The sequence below is a fragment of the Scyliorhinus torazame genome, chromosome 8, assembly GCF_047496885.1.
Source record: "Scyliorhinus torazame isolate Kashiwa2021f chromosome 8, sScyTor2.1, whole genome shotgun sequence".
Taxonomy (NCBI): Eukaryota; Metazoa; Chordata; class Chondrichthyes; order Carcharhiniformes; family Scyliorhinidae; genus Scyliorhinus; species Scyliorhinus torazame.
The window spans coordinates 219,443,398-219,470,979 of record NC_092714.1 but is presented as its reverse complement, the minus strand read 5'-3'; the positions used below and the strand labels follow the sequence as shown (position 1 = coordinate 219,470,979).

General features: G+C 47.5%; 1 protein-coding gene across 3 annotated transcripts in view; it reads left to right on the top strand.

The window, feature by feature from the left end:
* helz2a (helicase with zinc finger 2a) overlaps positions 1-27,582 on the top strand; it is a 164,607-nt gene that overhangs the window by 117,529 nt on the left and 19,496 nt on the right. For all 3 annotated transcript variants that reach the window (XM_072514773.1, XM_072514772.1, XM_072514774.1), the window contains 4 exons: positions 12,274-12,466; positions 15,721-15,855; positions 18,435-18,656; positions 22,799-22,952. In XM_072514773.1, the coding sequence (XP_072370874.1) occupies positions 12,274-12,466; positions 15,721-15,855; positions 18,435-18,656; positions 22,799-22,952 (704 nt within the window). The remainder of the gene's footprint in view (positions 1-12,273; positions 12,467-15,720; positions 15,856-18,434; positions 18,657-22,798; positions 22,953-27,582) is intronic.

Sequence of the window (27,582 nt, the reverse complement as noted above, 5' to 3'; positions counted from 1 at the left end):
AACGGGCCCTGTTTTGCGAGCCAAGAATGGTCTTCTTTTGCCGCTTCATATGGCTTCACACACGTGACGTCCAGCCCCCTGCATCCCCAGTCAAATGGTAAGGCGGAAAAGGGCGTCCATATCGTGAAGCGGCTCCTCTGCAAGGCTGCTGATGCCGGATCTGACTTCTGTTTAGCCCTGCTGGCCTATCGCTCGGCCCCACTGTCCACAGGCCTCTCACCAGCCCAGCTGTTGACGGGTCGTGCCCTCAGGACCACTGTGCTGTCCATTCATGTTCCTAAACCCGACCATGCTCCAGTACTGCAAAGGATGCGACAGCAGCAGGTGGCTCATGACACTTGGGCAACTAATCTTCCTGCCCTGGCGCCTGGAGACAACCTCCGCATACACCTACCAGAGGGTGGCTGGTCGGCAACTGCCGAGGTTCTCCGCCGCGTGTCTCCCCGCTCGTTCCTGGTTCACATGCCTGATGGCTCCATTCGCCGGGCCCTTCGGTTGCTTCCGCGCTCGCTACGTGATCATGCACCAGTGCCACGCCCTCCTGTTGCCCCTGATGTCGACTTCGTGGAGCTTCCTGCCACTCTGCCTATTCCTCTATCGCCCGTGGCCAGGCCCATTCCTCAGCCGGTGGATCCTGACCCACCCTTGAGGCGGTCAACCCGAATTCGTTGCCCACCTACTAGTCTGGACTTATGAGCCTGTTTGCACATTGGACTCACTGAATTGTTGAGCAACAATGTTAACGTGTTTCTCTTTTTTTTTGTCGTTCCAGGAGTTCTCTTTCGATATTTGATGATTGCACTTGTTTTGTTTGTGGTACAACCTCGTTGCTATGTTGCACCTGACACCTTCCTATGGATATAGTTTAGCCTCATGTACATGTTGTAAATATTGCACACACATACTCAGTCGCACTCAGTACACACCAATATTTATTACCATGTAGGCACATATTCTTGTGAAAAGGGGGGATGTCATGATATCCATATTTACATATCATGGTGCAATCACACACACACACTGATGGACAGGTCGACGGACCAATCAACACACATGCAACATCACAGCCAATCACCAGTGAGAGCACACGCACTATAAAACAGGGAACACCATAGTTCCTGCTCATTCCAGCAGGAGATAGCTCAGAGCACAGAGCTCACAGCGTGCCACTCAGACATACACCATGTGCTGAGTGCCTCTCTAAGATAGTGCTAGGGCTGGGTCCACAGATTAACTGGTGAAGTACGAACCACAGCCAGAAGTTAACAGTTGTTATTATTCAGAACAATAAAACAGAGTTGTACCATCTGCAACCGTGTTGGTTCGTTTGTATATCGGAACACCCAACACGACACACAGTGTCGGTGAATTTTCCTGAGAACATTTCTGGCCTACCTGCCCAGATCCCCTGGAAAATTGATTCGGCTTATTTTCAGTAACTAAGGGTGAAACTATTGTCTTAAACTTTATTATAGAATTGTTTTGTTGTAATGGTTTCGATTATTTTAAAAGTAATTCCCTGTTTATATGTTTCTGATGTGTGCCAGGAATGTCAACGAAGATGATGTAAGTGATGGTCCACCATCACTCCCACATCCCACTTTTGTTCATTTTACAGCAGTTTGTGGAGCTGACAGTTTTTCAGACTTCAAGTACTTTTTTTTTAAATCAAGAAAATTTAAAACTAGGTTTCCAATTCATTTACAATCAAACCGCTGCCATGAAAAGATGTTCAAAAATTGTAATTTAATTACTTTTGACCTAGGGAGCTGCAAGTTCTGCTTCAGTCAATAGGATAAGATTTGGGAAGTTCGAGACCCAGGGTGATGATATGTGGGATTTGAGTTGGATGGTGCTGGATCTTCTTTATCTCTTCAGTAAACCTCAGGTTTAATTTATCTTTCTTGTTTGCTGAAACCTGCTGCATCATTTGACTACTAAAACAATCATTAATATATGCTTTTATCATTTTTCCCGTTTCCAGCTAAACAGGCATGCATCGAGAATTGTTGATAAAGCTTAATACTGTTCCAACCTAAGCCCCTCTTTTCATCCACATTGCGTGCCAAGAGTGTACAGTTCCATCTGTGTTTCTGCTGAGCGTTTTACAAAGCATGTGCCTGAGTGCTGATGTGATTTTCTATCCACCACAATGTGATTTCTTCATTATCGATGACCAGTGAGGAGGGTTTTCTCAGTAAGAAGTCTTACAACACCAGGTTAAAGTCCAACAGGTTTGTTTTGAATAGCTAGCTTTCGGAGCACAGCTCCTTCCTCAGGTGAATGAAGAGGTGGGTTCCAGAAACATATATATAGACAAAGTCAAAGATGCAAGATGATACTTTGAATACGAGTCTTTGCAGGTAATTAAGTCTTTACCGACAGAGTACCTTTCGTCGTCCAGTACTTCCCTGGAGCGGAGAAACTAAAACATCTTCTTCGCAACCTTCGACACGTCATTGATGAAGACGAACATCTTGCCAAGGTCATCCCCGCACCCCCACTACTTGCCTTCAAACAATCGTGCAACCTCAAACAAACCATTGTTTGCAGCAAACTACCCAACCTTCAGAACAGCGACCACGACACCACACAACCCTACCATGGCAATCTCTGCAAGACGTGCCAGATCATCGACATGGGTACCACCATTAGACGTGAGAACACCACCCACCAGGTATGTGGTACATACTGGTGCGACTCAGCCAATGTTGTATGCCTCATATTTGGTGGAAAGGATGTCCCGAAGCGTGGTACATTGGCGAGACCATGCAGACGCTGCAATAACGGATGAACGAACATCGCGTGACAATTGCCAGGCAGGAATGTCCCCTTCCAGTCAGGGAACACTTCAGCAGTTAAGGGCATTCAGCTCTGATCTTCGGGTAAGTGTTCTCCAAGGCGGCCTTCAGAACACGCGACAATGCAGAATCGCCGAGCAGAAACTTATAACCAAATTCCGCACACATGAGTACAGCCTCAACTGGGACCTTGGATTCATGTCGCATTACATTCACCCCCAACCATCTGGCCTGGGCTTGCAAAATCCTACCAACTGTCCCGGTTTGAGACAATGCACGCCTCTTTAATCTGTGTTTATCCCTCTCTCCTGTTGCTCCGTCTGGACCTGTAAAGCCTTAATTACCTGCAAAGACTCAAATTCAAAGTATCGTCTTGCATCTTTGACTCTGTCTATATGTAGGTTTCTGGAACCCACCTCTTCATTCACCTGAGGAAGGAGCAGTGCTCTGAAAGCTAGTGATTTGAAACAAACCTGTTGAACTTTAACCTGGTGTTGTAAGGCTTCTTACTGTGCTCGCCCCAGTCCAACGCCGGCATCTCCACATCATGGTTTTCTCAGTGGCATTGAAATGCTAGTTTGTAAATTGTATGGGGCTGGCACCTTTCTGACATCAGTGATTTGGACTGTGACTCCTTGAAGATGGCACAAGTGCAATCAAAAGTTTCGGATTTTTGCAAAAGAGATTGAGACTTTCCAGTTGTTTTTTTATCTTTTAGTTTAGGATGGGTTGGCGCACCCTTTTTCAATACGTTTCGAAACAGTAGGCAGTGATTTTTGTTATTTGATTCTATGGTAGAAGTCTTCTCGTTTTAAAAAATATATATTTATTAAAGTTTTTTAACACAATTTTTCTCCCTTACAAACAATAACGACCCCCCCCGTAACAAAATAACAAGAAATTGCACAGAGCAAGATATATACATGGCAAAATGATATGCTTACATAGCTTTGTACACTGGCTCTCTCCCGTACGTGCCGGTTTCCCCAACCCTCAACTCTTGCTCACCCACCCTCCCAGGCAATCCCCCATTCTTCCTCCCCCCCCCCCCACTCCAAGGACGTCGCCCCTCCCCCCTTAGATTGCTGCTGCTGCTGAACCGACCTTCCTCCAACGCTCCGCGAGATAGTCTAGGAACGGTTGTCACCGCCTGTAGAACCCCTGCGCAGACCCTCTCAAGGCAAACTTAATCCTCTCCAGCTTTATGAACCCAGCCATGTCGTTTATCCAGGCCTCCACGCTAGGGGGCTTCGCCTCCTTCCACATTAGCAAGATCCTTCGCCAGGCTACTAGGGACGCAAAGGCCAGAATGCCGGCCTCTTTCGCCTCCTCCACTCCCGGCTCGTCCACTACTCCAAATATTGCTAGCCCCCAGCTTGGCTTGACCCGGACTTTCACCACCTGAGATATTGCTCCCGCCACTTCTCTCCAGAACCCCTCCAGTGCCGGGCATGACCAAAACATATGGACATGGTTCGCCGGGCTCCCGGAGCACCTTCCACATCTGTCCTCTACGCCAAAGAACCTACTCAACCTCGCCCCCGTCAAGTGAGCTCTGTGAACCACCTTAAATCGTATCAGGCTGAGCCTGGCACACGAGGAGGAGGAATTAACCCTACTCGGCATCCGCCCACAGATCTTCCTCAATCTCCTCCCCCAGCTCCTCTTCCCACTTACCCTTCAGCTCTTCTACCAGTGCTTCCCCCACTTCTTTCATCGCCTGGTGTATTGCCGACACCTTGCCCTCCCCGACCCATACGCCCGAGATCACCCTGTCTTGAATTTCTTGTGCCGGGAGCAACGGGAATTCCCTCAGCTGTCGCCTGACAAACGGCCTCACCTGCGTATATCTGAAGGCATTTCCCGGGGGTATCTCGAACTTCTCCTCCAGTGCCCCTAGGCTCGCAAACGTCCCATCAATGAACAGGTCCCCATTATTCTGAACCCCGCCCGATGCCAGCTCTGGAACCCCCCCGTCCATCTTCCCCGGGACAAACTGGTGGTTACCCCTGATCGGGGACCACACCGAGGCTCCCAATGCACCCCTGTGCCGTCTCCACTGGCCCCAGATCCTTAGCGTTGCCGCCACCACCGGGCTCGTGGTGTACCTTGTCGGCGAGAGCGGCAGCGGTGCCGTCACCAACGCCCCCAGGCTCGTTCCTTTTGCAGGACGCCATCTCCATCCTCTTCCATGCCGCCCCCTCTCCCTCCATCACCCACTTGCGGATCATCGCCACATTTGCTGCCCAGTAGTAGCTCCCTAGGTTTGGCAGCGCCAACCCTCCTCGGTCCCTACTGCGTTCCAGGAACCCTCTCCTTACCCTCGGAGTCCTATTCGCCCACACAAACCCCATTATTCTCCTACCTACTCTCTTAAAAAAGGCCTTGGTGATCACGATGGGGAGGCACTGAACCACAAACAGAAACCTCGGAAGGACCACCATTTTGACCGACTGCACTCTACCCGCTAGCGAGAGCGGTAACATGTCCCATCTTTTGAAGTCCTCCATCTGCTCCGCCAACCTCGTCAGATTCAGTTTATGTAGGGCCCCCCAACTCCTGGCTATCTGGATCCCCAGATACCGAAAGCTCCCCTCCGCCTTCCTCAGCGGTAGGCCCCCTATCCCTCTTTCTTGGTCCCCTGCCTGTAATATAAAGAGCTCACTCTTCCCTACATTGTGCTTATAGCCCGAAGACTCCCCAAACTCCCTTAGAGTCTGCATGACCTCCACCATCCCCTTCATTGGATCCGCCACATACAGCAACAGGTCATCCGCATATGGTCCCGGGGCCTTCCCCGCCTGCATACTCCCCAAACCCTTGCTCAGCTCCTCCAACCCAATTGGTGCCCCCAAACCAGCCACCTCTTGCTCCTCCACCCTCGGGAATCTCAGTTGGTCTAGAAATCGTCTCATCCCCTCTTCCCCCGCTGGGGGCTGGGATCTGTACAGATCTTCATAGAAGGCCTTAAATGCCTCGTTTATTTTCGTCGCACTCCGAACCGTGGCTCCCCTTCCATCTTTGACTCCCCCTATTTCCCTCACTGCCATTCTCTTACGGAGCTGGTGTGCCAGCATCCGACTAGCCTTTTCCCCATACTCGTAGGTCGCCCCGTGCGCCTTCCTCCACTGTGCCTCCGCCTTCCCTGTGGTCAACAGGTCAAACTCCATCTGGACCCGTCGTCTTTCCCCAAGTAAAGGGGCGTGGTCCGAAACGGCAATGGCCGAATGCTCCGTCCCCTCCACCCTCGGGATGAGCGCCCTGCCCAGAACAAAAAATTCTATCCGGGAGTCGGCTTTGTGCACATGGGAGAAAAAATAAAATTCCCTGGCCTGCGGCCTTGCAAACCGCCATGGGTCCACTCCCCCCATCTGATCCATAAACCCCCTAAGCACCTTGGCCGCCGCCGGCCTCTTTCCAGTCCTTGATTTGGAGCGGTCCAGTCCTGGGTCCAACACTGTATTGAAGTCCCCTCCCATTATCAGGCCTCCTATCTCCAGGTCCGGAATGCGCCCCAACATGCGCTTCATGAATCCAGCATCATCCCAGTTCGGGGCGTATACATTTACTAACACCACCCACGTCCCTTGCAACCTACCGCTCACCATCACATATCGCCCTCCATTATCCACTACGATAGTCTTGGCCTCAAATGACACCCGCTTTCCCACCAATATTGCCACCCCTCTATTCTTCGCGTCCAGTCCCGAGTGGAATACCTGTCCTACCCATCCCTTTCTTAACCTGACCTGGTCCACCACCTTCAGGTGTGTCTCTTGGAGCATGACCACGTCTGCCTTCAGTCCCTTTAAGTGCACGAACACTCGAGCCCTCTTCACCGGCCCATTCAGGCCCCTCACGTTCCACGTTATCAGCCGGATTGGAGGGGCTCGCACCCCCCCCCCCCCCCCCCCCCCCCCCCGGCGCGCCGACTAGCCATCTCCTTTTCTGGGCCAGACCCGTGTCCGCGCCTCCCTCACCCTCCAGTCCCCCAGACGGGGGACCCCCGTCCCGACCACCTCTTCTGTGTCCCATTCCCTTTCGGCCAGTGCAGCAGCAACCCTTTATCCCCCCCTCCCCTCCCCCCCACTAGACCCCTGTCTAGCGTTTTTGCTCCCCCCCCTATCACTCCCGTAAGTCAGCTGACACCTGCTGACCTCGGCTTCCCCCGCCGTCCCACCATCGCCCTTGGCGGCTCATTTGCCTTGGGCTTCCTCGCCAGCACCCGATGTGCCCCGTCCAACTCCAGCGGCCTCGAAGGGGCCTTCGTACCCATCATTGCCTCGAGCATCGTGCTCGCATATGCCCCGGCATCAGCCCCCTCCACTCCCTCAGGGGGACCCAGGATTCGCAGATTCTTTCTCCTCGACCTGTTCTCCAGGTCTTCGAGTCTTCCCGCCCACCTCTTGTGTAGCGCCTCGTGCTGCTCCACTCTCACCGCCAGGCCCAAGATCTCGTCCTCATTCTCACTGACTCTTTTCTGTACCTCCTGGATCTTTACCTCGTGGGCCTTCTGGGTCATCCCTAGTCCTTCAATTGCCGACAGCATAGGCGCCAACATCTCCTTGCGCAGCTCCTCGAAGCAGCGCTTGATGAACTCCTGCAGCTCCGGCCCACACTCCGCTTTGTCCCCGGCCGCCGCCATTTTGTCTTTTTTCCCTCGCTTCTCCCGCTGCTCCAGTGCCGCATTTTTGGCCGTTGCACTTCTGGTCCGATCCATAAAAGTTGGAGGGGGACCTCTCTCTTCCCTTCCCCACGGGTTGTCTTCGAAAAAATTCCGTTGGGGCTCCTCTAGCGAGCCCGAAAGTCCATAATAGCGGGAGCTGCCGAATCGTGCGGCTTAGCTCAGCATAGCCGCAACCGGAAGTCTCAGAAGTCTTTTCTTTGACCATTCGTGTTAAAATATTGAACGACTGGAGGATTTTTAAAAATGTATTTTTATTCAGCAAATTTTCAACAATTTGGCAATACAAAACAAACCACCCCCAAAAATCCCACACCCCCTCAACAATCAACGGTAACCATCTCTCAAAAGTGCAGGATGAACAAACCCCATTAATTGTAGAACCCCTCATTCAGTCCCCCACTCAACACAAACTTCACCTTCTCCAGGGTCAAAATCTCCAGCAGTCCCGCCCCCACGCCGAGGCACAGGGTGGAGAAACTGACCTCCACCCCAACAAGACCCGCCTGCGAGCAATCAGCGAGGCGAAGGCTAAACATCTGCCTCCACACTCGCCTGCAGCTCCGGCAGGTCTGCTACTCTTCTAGGAGATTGGGCTCCATATCAACGTGTAAACCCCCCCTGAGATTGTACTGAACACCGTCCTGTAAAACCTTTCCAGCTTCGGACAGGACCAAAACATATGAACATGGTTCTCAGGGCCCCTCCCACACCACTCACAGGCATCCTCCACCCCCTCGAACAGCCAGCTCAACCTTGATTTTGTAAGGTGCGTCCTGTACACGACCTTCAGCTGTATCAGCCCCAAACTCACGCACAAAGTTCATCCTCAACAGCACCTCGCACCAAAATCTTTATTCCAGCGCCACCCCCAGTTCTTCCTCCCACTTCGTCTTAACATCCTCCAAAGACACCCCATCCTCCTCCAGAAATCACAGAGAGGACCCCCCCCCCCCCCACCCGACAGCACCGTCTCCAATAGCAAAGAGGCAGGCTCTATCGTGAAGATTGGGAAACGCTCCTTGCAAAGTCCCGCACCTGCATATACCTAAAGCTTTCCCCTCCATGCCAGCCCATACCTCTTGCCCAGCTCCTCCAAACTTGCAAATCGGCGCACCCCCTTCATTTCCTTAATCACCCTCTCTTCCCATCCGCGAAACCTCACATCCATCCTCTCTGGCTTGAACCCATGATTCCCCCTAATCGGTATCTCCCCTGACCTGGCCCCCAGCTTAAAGTGCTGTCAAAACTGCCTCCAAATACTCAACGTGGTCACCATCACCAGGCTCACCCTGGGGCCATCGAGAACGACGGCGTTGCCAGCGTCCACAACCCCGACTCCCGACAAGAGCCCGCATCCATCGTTACCCACAGAGCTCCTCCTCCCTGCTCCAGCCCCGCACCTTCTCTGCATTTGCCGCCCAATAATAATGCAACAAATTTGGGAGGCCTAACCACCCTCCCTCCCCGCCTGCTGTCCCCTCTGCAGTGTCACACTCCTAATCCTGACCAACTTTCCCCCCCCCAAAAAACGAGAAGACCAACCTGTCCACCTGCCGAAAAAAGACTTGAGCGCAAAGACCGGCAGACATTGAAACAAAAACAAGAATCGCAGGAAAACATTAATTTTAACTGCTCACACCTGGCCCCCGACGACAGAGGGAGATTGTCCCACCACAGCAATCCGCTCTCCCCACCCTGCCCAATCCCGGGCTGCCTGCACCCCCAAACACCTAAATGAGTCGTCGCCAGGCGAAATGGCAGCCCTCCCCCCAACACCCGCTCTCACTCCCGGAGGGGAGACCACAAAATACTTACTTTTCCCTAAATTCAGTTTGTACTCCAAAAACGTCCCAAATCTCTGGAGCAGCTCCATTATACTCCTCACCGGCGTGCTCGGCTCCGAAAGATACAGCAACGAATCACTTGCATATTGGGACACCCTGGCTGGGATTCTCTGAAAATGGGGCGATCTCCCCACACCCGCCGGAAAACGGGTGCGAATCACTCCAGACGTTTTTCAAAATGTTCGGAGTGATTCTCTGGTTTTAAGAGGGATAGCAGGGCCCCATGTGCCACGCAGCTCCTGCTGCCGATACAGGGCCCTGCACTTCTGGCTGCAGGACCGCGCATGCATGTGCCGGTGGGCTGCGGGTCCGTGCATGTGCGCGGTGGCCATTTTTTGCGCCGGCCACAGCGCAACATGGCGGAGCCACATAGCGGGCCAGCACAGAAAAAGATAGCCGCCCCCCCCCCAGATCCCGCGCCCCTGCAGACCAGTAGCCCCCGATCGCAGGCCTGTCCGTCGTGGAGACGCCCCCCCAGAGTCTGATAACCCTCCCCAGGACGGCCAGTGCGGCCTCGAGTCCGACCTCCCGCTGGGTGGAACCAGGTTGGAACCACGCCGGCGGAACTTGGCAGGAACTCGGCCGGTCGATTGCAGAGAATCGCCGCAGGGGCCTCTTTCAATGGCCCCCGACCTGTGGCGTGTCGACCGCGTGCGCCTGGCTGCCGGCGATTCTCCACTCTGAGACCTCATTCTCCGCCCCCGCAGCGAGCACGATTTCGCGCAGAGGCTCGGAGAATCCCAGCCCCTATGTTCCACCCCCCCACCCCTCATTATTCCCTTCACAACCCCGAGCTCCCCAGCGCAATGGCCAAGGGCTCGATAGCCAATGCAAACAGAAGAGGGGACATGGGGCATGCCTGCCTCTTACCTGATGTAATGCAAATACCCTTAATTAATATTGTTTGTGTGCACGCTCGCCATCGGCTCCTTTTATAGCAGCTGCACCCATGGCACAAACTTTGGCCCAATCCGAATTTCTCCAGTACCGCCATCAAATAACTCCTCTCCACCCGATCAAACACATTCTCCACATCCAATGCTACCACCAACTCAGTCTCCCTCCCATCTTCCAGAGAAAGCACCACATTCAGCAACTTCCTCTTTTCCCTTTATGAACTCCGTTTGGTCCTCCCCAATCACCTTTAGGAGACATCCTTCCAACCTTAACACCAACACCTTTGCCAGTATCCTGGCATCTACATTCAGCAGAGATATGGGCCTATACGACCCACACTCCATCGGATCCTTGTCCTTCTTTAACAACAGCGAGATAGAAGCCTACCCCTACCCAACCCGTCCTTAAACATTCCCACCAGCAACAGTGCCAACTTGTCCTTAAGTTTTTATAACATTAGACTGGAAATCTATCTGGCCCCACCACCTTCCCTGCCTGCATCCTCCCAATCACCACCTTCACCTCCTGCTCCCCCAACGGCTCCTCCAACCCTGCCCTCTCTGCCTCCTCCAACCTCTGACACTCCAGCCCACCGAGAAACTCCCTCATCTCCCACTCCTCCTCCTGCGGCTCTGACCTATACAGGTCCCTATAAGATCCTGTGAACACCTTATTAATCTGATCCGGAGCCACCATCAACTCTTCCTGCCTTGTCCCACACCCGAACGATCTCCCTTGCCTCGGCCTCCCTCTGGGTCTGACCAGCCAACATACGTCCTGCCTTCTCCCCATACACATTGACAGCTCCCCTTGCCCTTCTCAACTGATACACCGTTTTCCCCATGGACAATAGGTTGAACTTTGCCTGCAACTCCTTCCTCCTTGCTTGGAGACCTGGGTCTGAGTCCCCTGCGTACCTCCCACTTACCTCCAAAATCTCTTCTATCAGACATTAGTGTTCCACTCTCCTCTCCCTCCTCACTTTAGCCTTAAAAGCGAATATCTTCCCCCTCACCACAGTCTTGAGAGCCTCCCAGACCACCAACCACACGATCTCCCGCGTGCAATTAAACCCCACATACTCCTCCATCACCTTCCAGACCTTGTCACGGTTCGCTAATAATCCCACATCCATTCTCCACCCGGCCTCTGGGCTGCCCCTTCTCCAAAACCATATCCATCAAATGCAGAGCATGATCTGAAATCACAATTGCTGAGTTCTCCGACCTCTTAACTCCAGTCAACAGCGCCTTCCCAACCACAAAAAAGTCAATCCTCGAAAACATCTGTGCACCAGGGAGAAAGACAAATACTCTCGATCCCTTGGATGCAAGAACCTCCACGTGTCCACTCCTCCCATGTCCCTCATGAGCCCAGCCAAATCTTTTGCTTCCCTCAGCCCCGACTGGGTCAGCGAGCATGGCTGAGACCTGTCCACCTCAGGTTCCAGTCCCCCCGTACCATCAGCTCATGGGTATCCAAATTTGGGAACGCACCCAGTGCTCTCTTCACAAACCCCTTATTGTCCCAGTTGGGGTCATATACGTTTGCCAGCACCACCAACCTCCCCTCTAACGCACCTGTCACTAACACATACCTGCCCCTCTGATCAGCCACCACCTCCTCCATCTGAAACCTCACCCTCTTGTCCGCCAATAACGCTATCCCCCAAGCCCTACTATCAAACCCCGAATGAAATACCTGACTCACCCAACTCTTCCTGAGCTTCACCTGATCCTTCACCCTCAAATGGGTCTCCTGCAGCATCACCACACCAGCCTTTAAACTCTTTAAGTGTGCGAAAACTCTCAATCTCCGGTAATTCACCGGTATCCCTAACCTCGGTGCAGACTCGGTGGGTCGAATGGCCTCCTTCTGCACTGCAGGAATTCTATGATTCTATCGGAGTGAATCTCCATAAGGGTCTCCCACTCTTCTGTTTTTCTGGAGTTTCCATGTGCCTCCTGTTGAAGTTATGTTAGGTGATCACAATAGTAAGCTATAAAGTTTGTACATTGGTCTAACTGTTGGAATAATTTCCTAGATACAAGGGATTGCTCTCCGAAGCACGAAACCATGAACTCAAAATGCATGACGTCATCCTTTGCACATGTGCCACTTCTTCCAGCTATTTGCTAAAACAAATTAGTGTGCGACAGGTGTTGGTGGATGAGAGTGCTATGTGTACAGAACCAGAATTGTTAATCCCTATTGTTGCACATAAACATGCAGATCAGGTAAGTTGAAATGCTTTTGCTCTAAAATATCTTTAGAAATAGATTGCGAACCATCGATTTTAATATCTCTTTTTTAACTAGGAGAATGAAATGCGCAGATTCATGTCAGTATTGCTTCTCTGAGCCAGGATTGGTCTTTCCAGATTTCACACCCTGAGGAGAATGTATGAAGAAGCAATTAAAGTGGCAGATAGAAAACTGTCAAATGTTTAGTTACTGCCTCAAAGAAGACAAGTAGATTTTGCTGCAATACTTTTGTTTTCTGTTCATGATTTATGCCAGCAACGTCAATGTTCGTAACAGTCCACCGTGAAGTTAAAAACTCACCACTATTCTTAGAATTCCCCCTATACCAAAAAAGGGTTGATATTCTAAATGGTGAACAGGGGATTCTTACTCCCCTACTCCGATGCAGGCTTCAGTGGGTGCCATTCAGGTCAAACTATATTTTAAAGTTATCCCCCGGTATAACGCATACCTTCACCGAAGAATTTTACCTACTTACCCCTCAGTAGCATTGATATCCTGGGTCCTGCGTTGCTAAGTAAGTAAAGTAGGCTAATAACCACTGTTTCAGGTTAAAACTTTTAAGTTATTTTATTATTATATATTTTTTTCTTTTTAAAATCTGGTCTTCTTTAGATGTATTCGCTGATGAACTTGGTTGCTGTGTCCTATCTTTCCCATGTACCGAGCTGTGAGAGCTGGCTCTGCTGGCTGTTCCCTTTCTTCGGGTTTATATATTTTTCTAACAGTTATCTAGTTTTTATGACTTTATTGTAAAGTAACTCTTGATTTTCTTTGATTGTAAAAAGTATCTTTGATCTAAACATTCTAATCCAACTAAGTATTCATTTTGACATAACCTCATCTCATAGATCTGATTACATTGTGTCCTTTGTGATATTCAAATATGCTTTGATTTCAAGAGGTGTGAATTTTGGTTTGGTTCCTGTCATTTCTATAGTTTTATTTTCCAATTGTGTCCTCGGCTCATAATTTTAACTTTGATTTTGGCTTTGAATTATATTTCGCCTAGACTGATAGTCTCCTGTTTTCTTTAATTTACCTGGTATTAGCAAAATTTCACACTTAGAATTGTCACCAAATTCAACTGAACCTCATCCATGCTTTTCCAGCTGCTCACGAAGATAGTTACTTTCAATGAAGGTGTGAGTCATTGTTTTTGGCTTCATTCAAAATCCTGTTTGTCTTGTTTGCTAAGCCTGCTTGACCAAGGATATCTGCATTTTACAATCCTGCTCTTTGCAGCTGCTGTTAACCCTTTGTGGGATCTTTCCCTGTATTCTCTCATGTTTCTCTCAGACCAGATATTGCCAGACTTCCATGTTTCAAATGACACATCTTTCCATATTTTCAATAACAACCGTCATCCCCATATCCCACGTTAGTTCATCTTACAGTAGTTTGTGGAGCTGACAGTCTTTCAGACCTAAAGTAGTTTAAATAAATCAAGAAAATTTTAAACCACGTTTCAAATTAATTGAAAATAAAATTGCTGCAAGTAAAATATGTTCAAAAGTTGTAATTTAATTACTTTTAACCTATGGAGCTGCAAGTCACTTGTCCTCCTTCAGTGAAATGGACAAGATTTGGCGAGTTCGAGACCCAGGGTGATGTCATGTGGGTTTTGAGTTGGATGGTGTTGTTTCTTCTTTATCTTTTTAATTTATCTTTTCCGTTGATTGAAACCTGCAGCAGCATTCAACATGACTTCCCTTTTAAAAACCCATGTTGGCTCACTAAACGTTTTTTTCATCCACACGCCTTTTACTCTGTTGCTATGTAATATCCTCTAGCTCTACTGTGGAGGTTGATGCAAATTAATTAAAAAGTCAGCCATTTCCTTTTTCCTTTTTTGCAAGGTCACCCCTGTCTGTTTTTAAACACAGCACATGGCATGACTCTTGATTACCTTTTAATAAAAAACCTCAGAAAAAAACTGTTAAAAAAAACTTCGGACGCAGTTCAGTGGAATTAAGTTAAAGTCCGCTGTTGGGCGCTTTTAGCGGGTGCTTCTTGGTGGCTGCAGCGCTGAGAATCATCCCACTGTCCAGAGGCACTTTGCCCCTTTTTTAACCTTGGGGAATTTCTCCCCACCGATGCCACACTTAGAGAGGGATTTCCTGCTGGTCAGCTGAAGCCTCCGTGAATCTCCCCTCACCTCCCCCTCCCCCCATCCATCCCTATCCCTGACAGTACCAACCTGGCACCCGGTCACCTTAGCACAGCAAGTCTGACACTTGGCAGTGCCTCTGGCACCCTGGCAGTGCCACCCAGTTATCCAGTGTCTGAGTATTTAAGTGAGTAATTAGGCCAATTTAAATATTCAGATCTGAATCTCGCCCAGAGAGGGCAAGATCCAGACCACGCCAGTGGGAGCAAGTCAGGTCACTCGTGATTGGACCGGTGCTCAGCACGGAGCCCGATTTGGGGCTCACACAATTCACCCGTTGCGTCCGGATCCATGCTGGGTGCAACGGGGTCGCTGAATCGTGCCCTTAATCTCAATGTCGCTGACAATTTTATTGAATGGACCCAGCAAAGTGATTTGATTTGCAGTCTACTGCATAAACTCTGGACTAGGTTCGGGATTAGTTTCTTCAGATTTGCAATATTTTATTCTGACATGATTCACAATTTATTTTCACTTATTCAGAAAACACATGTTCAAATTCAGGAGGTCGTAATTCTCTAAAATTTAGGTGAAAAAGAAGAAATAATTAAAATTTTCTTCTTGGGCATGGGTTCTGCTCTGCAATTAAATGAGCGATCAGAGAGTTGGTGGTATCAAGTCTAGGGTGAGATTTTCCAGCCCTTCCCACTGGTGGGGTCTTCCAGTCGCACTGAAGGCGATCCCCCTGTGACGGGTTCCCCTGTGGCTGGACTAGTGAGCCACGCAGAATTCCATAGACATTGGTGGGACCGGAGGAACCCCACCGGTGGCCAATGATGAGTTGCCTCCACCACCGGAAAACATGCTGGTCATGGATGGGGTGGCCGGGAAGCGGAAAAATTCAGCTCCCAGGTCTTTCTGTCTGGTAATCTAACAGGTGGAATAGATTTTCCTGTTCCTGTGCCTTACCTGTTTTGGTCCACTGTACAGAAATTAAGGCAGGAAGGATTTTACAACTTTAATGCTTATGCAATAAACTGCATTGGCTATGGAAGAAATCAAAGTCTACTTAATTTCAGTTACTTTAATTTGGTAAAACTACTGCTTTTCCTTTCAGATTGTTCTTCTGGGAGACCATATGCAACTCCGTCCCATTATAAACAATGAGTTCTGCAGGCGTCTTGGCATGGAGAGGTCACTATTTGAGCGCTATGTTCAACGAGCATGGATGCTTGACGTGCAGTATCGGATGGTAAGTATTAGTTGCCCAGATGGTAGTAATGCATCAGTTAATGTTGAATATAATTTGTTATGGTCTCCATGGAGACCAATAACATAAAAGAACCAAACTTCACAAATAAGCCCAATGTAAGAAACCAATGGACATGATTACACTTTCAAAAGAAATTCTATAACCATCAAACCAAAATCAACATAAATTGAACATGAATTCACAGGTAAATTCTATTCCGTAGAAACTTTTCCCTTCATATTCTTCTTCTGGGAGACCATATGCAACTCTTGTCTCATTATAAGCAGTGAGTTCTACAGGCATCTTGGTATGGAGAGATCACTATTTCAGCACTATGTTCAATGTGCATTGATGCTTGATTTTAATTTTGAAATTGAACATACAACAACGAATGATCTCATAATTTCCTCTGGCAGTCCCTTCAGCATACATGGCATCAGTCTCAGCCTTGAAGTCACGCAAAACTCTGTTATTCCCAGGTAGAGTTTCAGGTATTTTATTCACTCAGGAATGACGCCTGAAGTCCCATTCAACAGCAGATTTACCGCTCCCAGGATCCACGGGTACAATGTGCCAAATGGCACAGTTATCCGGGTCATTCATCGAGCTGCTTCTGGAATCAGCATTTTTTTCTCTCCTTCAACAACTGTGCCATGATTTTATTCTACCGTAGTTGTCTCACGCTCACACTTTCACAGCCACTGTACTGTTCTCTGTCTGCTGAACCCCCCCCCCACCGAACTTTAAGAGTGCTGCCTGTTCTCACCACAGGATGAAATTTGACCTTTGAACCTGGTTCTTATTTTATACCCCCCTGTTTCTCTTTCCCCAGAAACCTGTGTACACCATAGGCTGATTTCTAAGAAATATGATGTCACAGCCAGGAATTTACAAACCCTTCCCAGAAACTGGGAACATGTTTCTCTTACAGTTAGGAACTGTCCCCAGAAATCACAGGCTTCAGAACTATGGTCAGTGTGGACAACAGCTTGCAAACTTCGGATTTCCTCACAAATTACACTTTAATTAAAAATTGAGCCTTGATGAATAAAAAGCAGTGAAATAATTTAAAAAATTATCATTGGGTGAAAACCTACGGCAAACTGGAAACTTGTTTTTTTTTTAATATTTTTTATTCTCCTTTTTTACATTTTCTCCCAAATTTACACCCAACAACAAACAATAATCAGTAACAAATGTAATGTCAATCCCCATATCAATAACAACGATCCCATCCTCCCACCAAACCTCCAAACATTGGCCCGCATGTTAACATAAACAAATGACAAAAGGAATCAGGAATCACCCATAATCACCATTGACACATGCAGTCCCCCTCCCCCCAACCTTCCCAGCCCCCAACCCCCCTAATGTGCGATGTGATCCAATTCTTGAAAGGGCATAATGAATAACACCCATGAATTGTAGAACCCCTCCATCCTTCCCCTTAGTTCAAATTTGACCTTTTCAAGCTTTACGAATTCCAGCAGGTCCCCCGCCATGCCAGGCACAGGGTGGAGAGGTTGATCTCCACCCTAACAGGATCTGCCTTTGAGCAATCAACGAGGCGAAGGCTACAACATCTGCTTCCCTGCCCGTTTCCAATCCCGGCAGGTCTGACAACCTGTATATGGCCTGCCGAGGGCCCTTGTCCCAGTTTCACGTCCACCACTTTAGAGATTACCCTAAACACTTCCTTCCAGTATTTCTCCAGCCCTGGACAGGACCAAAACATATGAACGTGGTTTGCGGGCATCCCCCCCCCCGCAATATTCACACACATCTTCTACCCCCTCAAAGAGCCGGCTCATTCTTGCCCTTGTAAGTTGCGCTCTATACACCACCTTCAGCTGTATCAGCCCCAACCTCGCACATGAGGTTGAGGCGTTCACCCTCTGGAGCACCTCACAGCAGAACCCCTCCTCCATATCCTCTCCCAACTCTTCCTACCACTTTGCCTTGATCCCTTCCAGCAGCGCCTTCTCCTCCTCCAAAATAGTCCCGTAAACCGTAGATACTATCCCCTTCCCCAGTCCCCCTGTCGTCAGCACCTCCTCCAGCAATGTGGAAGGAGGCTCTACTGGGAAGCTCTGTATCTCCTTCCTGGTAAAGTCTCGAACCTGCATGTACCTAAATATTTCTCCCCGCTCCAGCCCATACTTCGCTCCCAGCTCCTTCAATCCCGCAAAACGACCCCCAAGAAATAAATCTTTTAGGGTGCCAATTCCTTTCTCCTCCCATCAACTGGAAACTTGTTTAGCATCTTGTTTGACTTATTTTCTGGAATAATTTAATACTGAAAATTCTGTGCTTGGAAAATTTACCCATGGTCAATTGCCTCAAAGTCAAAGTTTCTTCCATGAAGTATTATAATGAAAGATTCAGTGTGAGGACAAAACAGATAATTATTAGCAGGAAGAATTTTGTTCAAAGTAGTTTGTATATGATGTATCTGAAGAAGTAGGTCGAATGGCCCTTTTGGTTCTATATTTTCTTCGTGTAGAATTTTGTATAACTGTGCACAGTTTTTCACTACTTGTAACAACATTAAAATTGAAGTTTATTATTTAATTTTTTAGCACCAAGAAATTTGCGAGTTTCCCTCTAAAAAATTTTATCAAGGGAGACTGAACACTGATGCCATGATTGCACGACACCCCTTAAGCCTCTTCTGTCACCGTGGAAAGAAGATTTGCCCAATTATCTTTGGACATGTGTTGGGAGATGAAATAAGTTTGATGGTTTCGACTGAAGAGGGAAATGAGAATTCTAGAGCAAACAAGATGGAGGCTGAAAAGGCTGTGAGTAGTAAATCACAATTATATTGTAAAAAGAATGTAATAGAAAACATGTAGTAGAGGCTGCACCTGATAATCACAAGAACATTTATTTAGGATTGTCTATTGTTTGACTATTAGTCATATTTCTGTTTTCCTTTTGAATTTGGTTTACATTACAGCTATAAGTACATTTTTTATTTAAAATAAATATTATTATAAGCAAAAAATTAAGCTTTAATATTCTTCTATAAGACACATAAGCTGCTTATTACTAAGGATAAGGCTAATAATAACAAATTATTCACCTGTAGCTGAAGGAGTCCTGAATAGGTCTATGGTAAAAGTAGTTTATACACTGCAATACCACTTTCGCTAAGGGCTAAGCCACTATTCTGAACCAACATCTAGTTTTACAATTTATCAACAAATCCCCATATCTTGCAAACTAGGTAGTTTTGACAAGTTGCTGTTAGATAGCAACTTTGACATTCCAGAACATTTCACAAAGGCCTAGGATTTTGCTCTTGAGCCAGGTAGGAAAAGTTGGGAAATTTCCAGGCTTGCTGCAACCGGCTCAGGAAAAATTGCCCTGAATGGTGGGATCTTCATACTGGGGAGATAGGTGCGGAATGGGCATGGGTCTGCTACTTCTTGATAGAGATCTGAGGTAGCCACAGGGGTTGCCGAGTGTGTTAGTTCTCTGGGATATTTTCTTGCATTAAACATTATGACCTCCAGCCCTCAGCCCCCATTCACTTCACTCTTCCGCACATCCCTCATGCCAATTAATCCTAATTCATGCCTCCACCCACCCTTAATGGCCTTTGATACCCTCCATGCCAACACATGCCCCCAACCACCACCATAGCCCCTTTATAGCCCCTATGTCAACCAGTGCCAACTGACACCCAACACCAACCAGCATTTGCCTTACATCCTCCATGCCCAGTATCTGACCCAGTATCCACCATGAACAGAACTCAGGAGTCATGCTGAGATGAAATAAAATAAAGCTCTAAGGATCTATACAGACTTCATTGTATTAAAAAACTCTCGGGTGGCACACTGGTTAGCACTGCTGCCTCACAATGCCAGGGACCCGGGTTTGATTCCGACCTCGGGTGACTGTGTGGAGTTTGCACATTTTCCCCGTGTCTGCATGGGTTTCCTCTGGGTGCTCCAGCTTCCTCCCACAGTCCAAAGATGTGTTGGTTTGGTAGATTGGATATGCTAAATTGCCTGTATTAAAAATAAACTATCATTCATGAAAGGCCAATCAATACAGTGAGCCCCCTTCAAGTACTTATAAAACAAAATATGTATTCCAAACCCCACATCAACAACAGCTAATCCTTTAATAACCCTTTGGAGCTGCCAATCAGGCTGTTAACATACAGCCTCCTGTTGTGACAATAATAGATTGTGGGAAAGCAGTCAAGCATTTAAAATGCTACAATAATAGCATTTAGGGTTATACCAACAAACAATATTGAAACTGCTGGATTAGATTTTTTTCTACTCACAGACATAGGCAGGCAGGCAGTCTTTTTCCATTTTTAAAGGGCTAGCCATTTAAATAACTTGGCAGTTTGACAGTTCTACAAACTTTATCAATCCTCCACGAGCATTCACAACTTCTCTCGTGATTTTAATGCCCTTTCTTTGGGATAAGGTCCTTGCTCCAGAAAAATGGCATCACTCTCTGAGTTCAAATGGCTTGGCTGAGATCTGGTTTGGCCCATCCGCTATTTTGGTTACTTAGCGAAAATTCAGTACAGAGAATTTGGTGCTTGATGTTGGAAGGCTGCAAAAGGTCACTTAAAACTGAGATAGGAGAAGCGAAGCCACAACGATATTTTAACACAAGGATGAGAATATTAAATTTGGGCAAGTACACACATGATAGACAAGAGAAATGTTGTGAGAAATTGAGAAGTTGCTGCTGGGGTTTGGGTGAACTGAAGATTGTGGAGGACCAAGTTCTGAGAGTTAGGCCAAGAGAGCAGTGGAATAATTGTTTCTGTTTTTGACATCACATTATCCAGTGATCTAGTAGGAGAAACAAAAAAATTAGCCAACATAAAATACATTACCTTGTCATTTAGTGTTTTTGTATGAAATCTTTGCTTCGAGGATTATCAGTTCCTGGGCAATTTACTGTTCTTGAAAATGTACAGCCAGAATTTGGGGACCTCAGATGTCATTGCTTTTACAAAGGCAGCAGATGTTTTTATAGGTAACATTGCACACTTTATTTTTAAAAATGTGTAAGGTATTTGTGTACTGCCGTATTGGCTGAATTCCACTTCAGACTATGTGTGTTAGCTGTGGCTCTGTCAGTGGCTCCCTGTCCTCTGCATCATGAGGTTCTGGGTTTGAGTCCTGCTTTAGGACTTGGACACAAAAATCAAGGCTGGTGCTCCAGTGCAGTACTCAGGGGGCATTGCAAGGTACCTTCTGCCTACTCCAGTGATGGAATTGCTGAGCGCAAATGAGTTGCTGTGGCACACTTTAACACCGGATAGTTTCCTGTGCCCCCACCTCCCTACTTTCTGGAATGATCTCTCTCTCTTGTCGGAACTGTGGAGGCCAGGATTTAAACTGTGGAGTTTGGGTTTTGTATTTCAGAATTTAATGATACTTAAAATGACTACAGTGACTACACTTCAAAATGTACTTCACTGGCTGTAAAGTGCTTTAGAACATCCAGTGGTTGTGAAAAGCACTATAAATATGTTTTTTTCTGGGGGATTTTCAGTTTTCTCTTTGCTGTTCGGTGGCTCTGGTGTCTGTGAGCACACTGTTTTGTTCAGACAATGTTACAAAGTCTTATCACCAGCACTTCCCTTATTTATAATTTAAATCAACTCCCTCGACAGCAACATGTATTAGTTGTAGCAACCAGACACTATAATTAAAAATACAATTGTACAATTATTGTTCCAGGGCCGTATGCGTATTGCAGGGTAACTGCACCAGCAATCGCATTTTTAATCTTTAGTAAAAACAAAACATCACGGAGTTTCTTTCCTATCCTGATTACATTTCTGTTGAATCCCCTGAGAATGCACAGCATTCCTAATTCCTATTCAATGTACAACACTGAATCCGAAGGGCGTTGTTTAAAATACAATTCACACTCATAAATCAGGGTTTGGGGAAATAAACCTGCAAGAATTAATCATGAGCTTCATGAATGAACAAATATGGAGAAATGTGGATATTATTATCACCAATAGCCTTGTAAAGAATTGGTCCTTTTATTGAGGATGACGTTTGCTTCCTTCAGTTTTTATGGGCGGCACGGTAGCACAGTGGGTAACACTGTTGCTTCACAGCTCCAGGGTCCCAGGTTCGATTCCCGGCTTGGGTCACTGTCTGTGCGGAGTCTGCACGTTCTCCCTGTGTCTGCGTGGGTTTCCTCCAGGTGCTCCGGTTTCCTCCCACAAGTCCTGAAAGACATGCTGTTAGGTAATTTGGACATTCTGAATTCTCCCTCTGTGTACCCGAACAGGGGCCGGATTGTGGCGACTAGCAGCTTTTCACAGTAACTTCATTGCAGTGTTAATGTGAGCCTACTTGTGACAATAAAGATTATTAGTTACCATGAGAAATACTGTGGTTAATAGCACATACCAGGCATAATATTGTGCACGGGACTTACGGGGTGGCATTGATTATCTGCCTCGTGGTTCTCGCAGAATACAAGCTCCTCCCCTGAGGGGCGGGGGCACTCCATTTAGCGTTGTATAAACATTTGGCCAGTAAGGCACCGACTGGCAAGAGACTGGGTAGGGATCTATCTGGAAGTGTATATACTGTAATTGTAAATAAATCAAAGTTCTTTATTTTACTTGCTGTGGACTCCCTGGGCTGGATCCTCCGTCCCGCCGTGCCACTTTACCGCCCCGGCCCGCTGGCGGGATTCTCCGTTACGCCGGCCGGTCAATGGGGTTTCCCATTGTGGGGCAGCCCCACGCCATCGTCAAACCCCCGGCGCTGGCAAAACGGAGAATCATGCCGGCGGAGAATCCCACCGCCCCCCCGTGTCCTTATTAAATCAGGATTGAGTCTGGTAACGATAACTTGTATTAAGTAAATCCATGAGTTGAAAGTTATATATTTATGTGTTCACTGTCTCTGGTTTTCTACCTGATGTATAGGTGCATATTGTGAAGCAATTAACCTTTGCCAAAATCAAACCAGGGGATATTGCGGTTTTGACGCCTTACAATGCACAGGTGCTGGAGATAAGCAAGCTGCTCAATGCACATGGAATTACGGGAATAACTGTGTGTACGATCATAAAAAGTCAAGGTATGGATCTATTCAAACTTCACGTCCTTCATACAGGTGGATGGCCACTGGGTTACTTAGCCAGTGTAGGGGACTCTCCATGTGGCAGGTTAAAAGAGATGGGTGCACTTACAAGTTGTGTTGGACTAAGGAGTGTTGTGCAGGGGAAAGCTGAGTAAGTCAACTTGGGGGGATTGTACCTGAATGTGACATGCTACTTACCTTTCCTGTCCTGATCAATCATTGAACCTCTTGTAGCACTGTCTTAAGCAGCGAGGCACCACACTCCTGTGGCTTACCTCGGCACTGCCAACTACGTCTGCTTATTCACTGAGAACAGAGACTCCATGTGGGCCCTTACAGCCTGTAGTCTGATGTCCAGGGTTGTGCCAGAGAACCTCAGTACAGCCCTCCCTTATTGAGAATCCAAGGGGCGGGGAAATTAATTTGTGTTACACTGCTTCTGGCAGTACTGTGCAGACTATATTGATTCCCTTGGGGTAAGCAGCCATTACCTTCACAGTTCACACAGCGAGCTTCAGTAATATTAATGGGGGATGCCACATGGCGATACGAGTGGTGGCACACACTGCTGCCTCCCCCCACGGAATCGATGGCGTCTATCTGACCGTGCTAAGCAATGCTAAACAAACCAATTTCTCCTCTCAGCTGCCATGTAGCTGGCTCAAGACATTTGTAGAATGCTTCCATTCTGACTCTGACAGACTTTCTTAAATGGTGAAGTGTCAACCATTATTTCTGGTTCATCATCATGCCTGATCACTCTAATTGATTGAGAATCCTGGAATTTAGATGCCAATGCCAAATGCTTCGTTAAAAAGCCACCGCCAAACACGCAGCTCAAACCTACGGATTACGGATGCACTGCCGGCCTTCATGTTATGGGCGGATCAGAACGTTAAACTTAAATTCCAGATTTCAGAACCACTTTCACTTTGTCCAAGTTAAGAACAAAGTGGTCCTGAAATGAATCTCTGTCATCTCCCACTTCTGAACATTTTGAACAACCTTACTCCAGTGAAGTTTGACAAGCTATGCCGTGAACTACTCTTGGCATGGACTCTGAACTGGCCCCCTAAAGCAACCATTTTACTAATAGGAGACAATCAAGTTGTCTGTCCAGAGTCAGTAGACAATTGACAGCGCTGCTTATGGCCAAGGGCACCAAGTTGCTTTGGATTTATGCAAGAGATCATGGCAGGCTGCAGCAGATGACATCAGTGACAAACCACCCTCTGTTATGCAACGCTGTAGCAGCAAGGTGACTGAAGCTGTGTATTCCAGGAGAAATACATACACCACATTCTCATAGAAAGCTAGAACAAGGCAGGAGGAGAGGGCACTAGACTTTGACTAGATTGACGACTTCCCCAGTGCCCAGCATGCCAGAGGTCACACCCATATTGTTTAAAAGCTCACCATCGCCATCCTGGAATCTTTCCCAATATCAGTGGACATCACTTCTTCTATGAAATGGAATGAAAATGAACTGAAAATCGCTTATTGTCACAAGTAGGCTTCAAATGAAGTTACTGTGAAAAGCCCCTTGTTGCCACATTCCGGCGCCTGTTCGGGGAGGCTGTTATGGGGCTTGGTTGCAAACGGTGCTGTTATGGAGCTTGGTTGCAAACGGTGCATCATGTAAATCTGTGACCAGTTTCCTGACATCAGTCATGATTCATTTAGCCTGCAACAATCCTCTGTGTTGCCTTTATATCCCCTCAACGGTGAAGTCACAGGCTGGATCCTTGGTGACAAGGAATATTCCTTTTGGAAAAGGCTTGTGACTCCTATTAAGGATCTGATACAAGCCTACAGCGTATCTACAATTCCACAATAAGGAATATAATTGAGCAGAATATTGATGTGCTGTCTGTGGCCGTGCTTCCAGATTTGTGGTCATGTGCTGTAGGCTGCAGAGCTTTAGTACAATGAGGAATACGCGGCACGGTGGCACAGTGGTTAGCATTGCTGCCTCACAGCGCCAGGAACCAGGGTTCAATTCCCACCTTGGGTAACTGTCTGTGTGGAGTTTGCACATTCTCTCCGTGTCAGCATGGGTTTCCTCTGGATGCTCCGGTTTCCTCCCACAGTCCAAAGATGTGCAGGTTAGGTGGATTGACCATGCTAAATTGCCCCTTATGGTGGGTGTGTAGGCCCTAGGTAGGGTGCTCCTTCGGAGGGCTGGTGCGGACTCGATAGTTTTAATGGCCTCTTTCTGCACTGTAGGGATTGTATGACATCTAGTCCTTACTACCTTGGAGGCGAAGGATGAAAAGCAGCATAAAAAGGAAGAAGAGTAAGAGCAGCAACAAGCTCCCAGTGCCCTGAGCTGCTCAAACTCTCAAAGGAGCAACTCATTCAAGAGAGCTCCAGCTGAACCATACCTCCTATCTACACTATGCTTTCAGTCCAGCAATCCTTTCATCATCATCCTCACTACCTTTTAAGAAAAATTTAGAGTACCTAATTCATTTTTTTTTCCAATTAAGAGGCAATTTAGCACGGCCAATCCACCTACCCTGCACGTCTTTGGGTTGTGGGGGCAAAACCCACGCAAACACGGGGAGAATGTGCAAACTCCACACGGACATTGACCCAGAGCCGGGATCGAACCTGGGACCTCGGCACCATGAGGCAGCAGCACGAACCACTGCGCCACCGTGCTGCCCATCATCCTTACTATCTCCATTCAGTTACCTACCTTCAGTGCAACATCATAGGTTTGGGCCTCAACTGACCATGAATATGAACCCCACCAAATCCAGAAAACAAACCTTGCTTCAAAGAATCCCTTCAGATCTGAATGATAGTTAAGTGGCGTCATTGTGAATCACTCATGTTTCACTCCCAAGTATCTGTCTTGTCTGCTCCGTCAAGGCTTTTCCCCAGTGACTGCACCCGGGAAGTGGAAAACTGCTGAACTTTCAATAAGGATACTTCAGATGACCATATGGCAAGAGACCTTCAACAATTCTGGGCCTTGAAGACTAGCTATAGACTGAAGCCTTACAACATGTTACAGCCTAGCTCAACTGGCTGCTTGACACTGATAGGTGCACAGGCAGAGTGGGTTGTGTGGAGTAGGTATGCTGTCACATGAATATACAAACATATGAATTAGGAGTGGGGGATAGGCCATTTGGGCCTGCTCTGCCATTTAATAAGATCATGGCTGACCTGATACTGGCCTCAACTCCATATTCCCATCTACTGCCAATAACCTTTGACTCCCTCATTAGTCAAATATCGACCTATTGTGAAAGGACAAGTGGCACAAAGGCCACTCTTCTGTGGCTGCAATTCAGCCCTCCTAGATCTTTGCTTGAGAACAGAGTGATGGAGTGATGTGATGCTTGGAAACCCCAATGGCCTCCAAAATCAAGATGACAAGTATCTGAGTCTCCATGGCAGCAGCGGGTATGGGAGCTACCAGTGCTGTTGTCAGAGGCTTCATCCCATTTGACCCCACTCTGATGCTTATTCAACTGACCATTCACTCCATGTTCAACAGGGTGATCACCATGCACTGAATGAAGCCTCAAACTCAAGTTGGAGCTGAATTTTACCTTGCTCTCAGCCATTGTATGCAAGCTGACTCACAATTTACCCAGCACACATAGCATTTCACATGCCTGTCAGTCTTCTTTGGTAGCCCTGGCCCTCAAAGTCAGCATCAGAACTCTCTGTAGCAGACCTACTGTGGGATGTCACCCTAGCCACTGGCCTAGCACTTACACACTAATGCCTGGTGATTCACTATGTGAATACAATTCTCCCAGCAGAGCATGTAAGTGCATGAACTGAGCTCCTTGAGTGGCTTTCTCAGCTACCTTTTGCCACCTGCAGTGTGATGGTGGTGTTGACTGGAGGGCTTTCTGCAAATCACCCACCCCTCTGCCCCAACAATAGGGAATTGCCATCGTCCTGTGAGAGGGCTGTCAAAGTTGTATGGGTGACACTGGAGTTCTGATCTACAAGCCTTGTAGTCATTTCTATGTTCGCAACTAGTCCCTCCTGCCAGCAGACACAACGCACCACTCCTCTAGGAGGTGCTGACTGTGTTTGAGTGACACCAGAGCGTGATTTCCCACATCACAAGGATGTGCAGAGTCAGTGAGCAGCAAAGGTAGCACTGATTGCACACCGGAGTCAGGATAAGGAACTGGCAGCACCAATTTCACACAGTCCTTGTGTCTACACGGTCAAGTGCACACAATGCGTGCTCTTGCCCGCTGTGTGCCCATTTTCAGGTGCAGTTGGATTTATTGGCTGTGGACTCGCAGAAACCAAGAATATTATTGAAGTATCACCGCCTTCTCAGAAATCTAAAACAATCAGAGAAATAACTAAAACTATAACCTGTTTGAGAAAACCTCTTAGTCACAGATGAGTATTGCAATGCAGTGAAAAGGCAATTACAAGAGAAGGATGGAAGCAGAATGGGAATATTCAAATCAATGCTAAATACCCTTGAGCACAGTTTATTCCTTACACTTTGTTTCACATTTGTGAGAAACACCGCTGTACATAGTTACAACAACTTGCTCACTGTAGCTTACACAGAACTTCACTTGACATCTTAATTTCCCATCAAGCCCTATTGTTGACATCTTAATTGTGAACCAGA